Source organism: Typopeltis vanoorti, chromosome 12 (assembly GCF_054136105.1).
Source record: "Typopeltis vanoorti isolate ZY-2024b chromosome 12, IOZ_Tvanoo_1.0, whole genome shotgun sequence".
NCBI classification, from domain to species: domain Eukaryota; kingdom Metazoa; phylum Arthropoda; class Arachnida; order Uropygi; family Thelyphonidae; genus Typopeltis; species Typopeltis vanoorti.
This window is the reverse complement of record NC_143560.1, coordinates 49,940,972-49,945,419: the sequence shown is the minus strand read 5'-3', so window position 1 is coordinate 49,945,419 and position 4,448 is coordinate 49,940,972. Positions and strand designations below refer to the sequence as shown.

The 4,448-nt window shown below is 36.3% G+C and overlaps 1 protein-coding gene across 1 annotated transcript; it reads left to right on the top strand.

Annotated features, from left to right (window-relative positions):
* The first annotated feature begins 3,254 nt into the window (after window positions 1–3,254).
* Window positions 3,255–3,632, top strand: LOC150100778 (protein ZBED8-like). The gene has a single exon (XM_090401887.1). It carries the CDS (start codon window positions 3,255–3,257, stop codon window positions 3,630–3,632), a length of 378 nt encoding a protein of 125 aa, XP_090258013.1.
* Window positions 3,633–4,448: the final 816 nt, after the last annotated feature.

Genomic DNA, 4,448 nt, shown 5'->3' with positions numbered 1-4,448 from the left:
AATTATGCCCATCTACTTTAATTCTACTTTAAAACTACCTTAATTCTACATATAGTAAAATATGACCTATTGGTAAAGGGTGGGATATGGGGCCTGCTGAGTCGCTGAGTAATATGTATTGTCTATTGGGAAGCTGCCAATAGTTCGAGAAACACTGTATAGAGAATTGCATCAGCTTGAAAAACTTCAATTCTGTACAAAGGAAGGTCGAATGATTCTCTCTAAATTTTTGTTGGCTGGAATCACATAAAATAAAATGAATGATTATATCAATATTTTCTCTTAAATAAATTGTCACTTTTCATCATTCCAACGCTGTTAGATATTACTTTTCTATTCCTAAGGACTTCTGACTGCATTAGTCCACCGTACCTCGGCCTACTTCTATGTTATTTTTCTTCCATCTTGACATTAAATATGTGCTTTGCTGTCTTTTTTTATCCAGTATTGTTTAAGCATCAAATTACTGTGGAAAGGTTTACCTAATAAATTTCTTAAAAATGTCAAGTTATTTTCTAATATCCTTAGTTTAATTGTGCACCTCTGTCCAGGGGAAGTAGCGCTTGCACCGCACGACACTTGGCGGCTCGAAGAAAGACCCAAGTTCAATTCTAATCGACTAGAGGAACATTTTCTAAGCCTTTCATCGACATGTTTCCGCGTTAGTCGGGCAAGCAGGTTTTTCGTCCCGTAGGCTCAACAAAATCGACCGTACAACCAACACTCTATCAGACAATAAACATTTCGCGTTAGGGGCAATAAGTTTGCGACAGTTGTCAGCTGACTCTCTCTTCACCAGTTGCCGAGTTTAATAAATGTAGTTTTGGGCCTGCTGCCTCTGATTGGCCAACGGTGGAGTTCGAACTTCTCTTCAGTGTCAAAATGTTAGATAGGTCTAATCGCTCTCGCCTACTTCCTATAAGCGATTAAAGGCATTAGTCGATATTATTATTTATATTTTATTCTGCTAGTCATGCCTCAGCTCACTTCTTTAATTTTTCTCAGAATACTTATATCTCCAGTCTGATATTTGATAATCTGCCATATTTCTGACCAAACACTTAGACTGACCCATCAGTTTGACCATCGTCTTGTATACAGTTATTTCAGTGATTCGGCTAATTTCTCTCTTAATCCATACAAAATTAATAAGCGCTCCACCATTTAATTTAATTTGTCATCTTCAGTCTAAATTTTGTCTAAATATAGTTTTTTTTTGTTATTGTTGTTGTTCTGAACCTTTTTTCAACCTTTCATTTCTAATATTCCTGCCAAACTTCTTATACTTATTAAGTTTAGTAAAATAATCCTAGAGAATTGCATTGCATTTGTTCCTGTAAAACAAATCCAATTCTATACACTACATTTGAAAGGTAAACAGCAAAGTAGGATTATCCCCAATTGTGATATCGAATTTAATGTACTTTCTTTCATAATTACACTTTAATAATGTGAGCCATATACTGTATTTGAAGAGGTTGTGAGGACAAGATTAACCTTATAGCACAACCTTATACCACCTGATTTCAGAAAAAATCATCTTCGTATACGAGTATATTCTTCAGGCCTTATTGGTAAAGTACAACATAAATATAATTCTCTTACCATCAGACCTGAATGGACCCAAAAGACTCTTTGCGAAAGATCACACTCTCAAAACTTACCTGCTGTTCATCATGCTATTACATAAATGCACTTCCTGTTGTCATATTAGCCAAATTTCATGTAATGAATTCCAATTACCTGCTGTTCATCTCTCAAAAACACCTGCTATTCAACACTTCACTAATAAAATTTGCATAGAAGAATTGTTCTGCCTCTATTTAGACCGATTCGATGAAATCTCATACATATTACTACTGTAATTATTCCTCACCAACTCGTGTCTCGATCATGTTCCCACCCTTCTTCCTTATAATTACCGGTCTTCGCAATTTGCGTCGTCACAATCTTTACTCATATACAACATTCCAGAAACAAGAAAGCCATTACCAAATCATTTCCAACAGCTCTTCATACTTTTGAAAATCAGGTGAATAAATGTATGAACAGTATATATAGTCTGATCAAAGCCTTATACAATGAAATCAAACATTCTTACTTCTCTATGTCAGTAACATATGGATGACTGCCATAAACCTTTATGCTGATTTTATAATTTTATCAAAAATCATCGAAACTATATGTCCTTATCAACCATCATCTCCAGATTCCCCTCCTCTGCCTCCTTTAAGATACACCACCACCAATCTCATATATGCTACATCCCGTCTTGACTTCCCAAAATTTAAAACCTTACGCTTTGCTACATTGAACTTAATTCCCACTCTGCCCATTCACCTAGACCAGGGGTTCCCAACCTGGGGGTACCCGTGCTTCCAGGTGGTACGGGAAGCTTGTCCAGGGGGTACGGTGAATAGCAGGCAAATAAGTATATTATGCTATTAATATATTCAAGAAATAGTTATGTTATCAACATCTCCAGGCTATTCCATGTTGGTACTGTCTGTCAGCCACACCAGCAACATTTCAGGTCTCTTTTTCTGACACGGACACAATGAGGTTGCATAGACTTTTTTCTCACTGCAGGTTCCGATAACTCAAAATGCCCGGTTAAGATTCAAGATAGCTAGTGAAATTCAACATCTCCAGGCTATTCCATGTTGGTACTGTCTGTCAGCCACACCAGCAACATTTCAGGTCTCTTTTTCTGACACGGACACAATGAGGTTGCATAGACTTTTTTCTCACTGCAGGTTCCGATAACTCAAAATGCCCGGTTAAGATTCAAGATAGCTAGTGAAATTGCCAGATCAGCGCTCCCGCGAGGTTCGCCTCAGCAGCATCTGGACCTCCTACGCATGCGCGGGACGTATTGTATGGTACACACTCTAACTGCTTCATTTCGACATGCTCACAGTACAGACGTTTTAGTGATAAACATAGGATAATTAAATTACTTTTTGCGGACTTCACTTTTGCTGACGAAATTTTAATCTAATCGTAAGTAGCTTATAGTTTATTTTAGTCTATTTAAAAATGAAAGGATAGATCAAGATTTAAATACATTAAAATATTATTTATTTTTTAGCTTATTTTTAAAATGAAAGGTTAGATCAGGATTTATATACAAAAAAATATTATTTTTGCAGACCCAAGGATTCGTATGTGCAATATGGTTTTACTTTTGTGCTTGACAAAGAAGGTGTGCAAAAGCCGCAGTGCTTCATTTGCTCAATTTCAGCAATGGCAGTATGAAGCCATCAAAATTGAGAAAGCATCTTCAGAATGTTCATCCCGAACATTCTAACGAGTCAGAGTCCTCATTTAGAATAACACGAACACGATTTGGTAAGAATATCACACTTCGTGACCATGGATTTATTACCCAGAAGAAGCCAGCACTGGAGGTCAGTTATGGCGTCGCATTGAGGGTTGCCAAAGAAAAAGGGCCACATACAATTGCTGAGATGTTAGTGAAGCCATGTGCTGTGGACATGGTTGTGTTGATGTGTGGTAAAGAAGCAAAAGAGAAAATTGCACAAATACCATTATCAAATAATTCAATTTGTGATCGGATTCGAGAAATGTCAGAAGACATACGTGTACAGGTAATGGAGGAAATCAAGTAAGAAGTACGGCAAGAATTAGTTTACAGTTGGATGAATCAACTGATGTCTCTTACTGGTCACACTTCTTGTTTTTACTAGAAATATACATCAGAATGAAATAAAAGAGGAGTTTCTTTTTTGCAAACCCTTGAAAGAAAAAACAAAGGCAGTGAACATTATGAATTTGGTGAATGATTTTTTTGATTCAAATGGCCTTTCAAGGGAGTAGAATCTATTTGTACTGACGGTTTCCCGCTATGTTGTGGAAAAAAGAAGGTTTCACCGCTTCAGTAAAAGAAATCAACTCAATTATTTTTACAAGCCATTGCACCTTCACCGGTATGTTTTAGCATTTAAAACACTTCCACATAATTTGAAAACGTTTTGGATGTTGTTGTTCAAGTTGTTAATTTTATCAAAGCAAAAGTATTGAATAACCATGTGTTTAAATCTGTGTGGGAAGAGGTTGGAGCAGATCATACCGTACTGCTGCTTCATACAAAAGTACGATGGTTATTCAGAAAAAATGTTTTAGAAAGGGTTTTTGAACTCGTAAAATTTAATTGAAATTTGTTTAGTCGAAAAAGAATTTGCTTTTGCTTCATATTTCAAAGATTCAAACTTCGAGATTTCTTTGGCTTATCTTTCTGATGTATTTGGAATTCTTAATTCTGTGAACATTTCTCTGCAAGATACAGATGTCATTCTCGCGAAGGCTGAAGAAAAGATACAATCGTTTCAAGAAAAATTGACTCTCTGGGGAAGAAGACTGGAGTTAGGTAACTTTGCCAATTTCAAATCTCTTGATGAAATCACTTCAGATCCGGCATATGAACT

What these genes read in the sequence shown, in the direction of transcription:
- LOC150100778 (XM_090401887.1), top strand. Translation starts at nt 3,255, where the DNA reads ATGAAGCCATCAAAATTGAGAAAGCATCTTCAGAATGTTCATCCCGAA.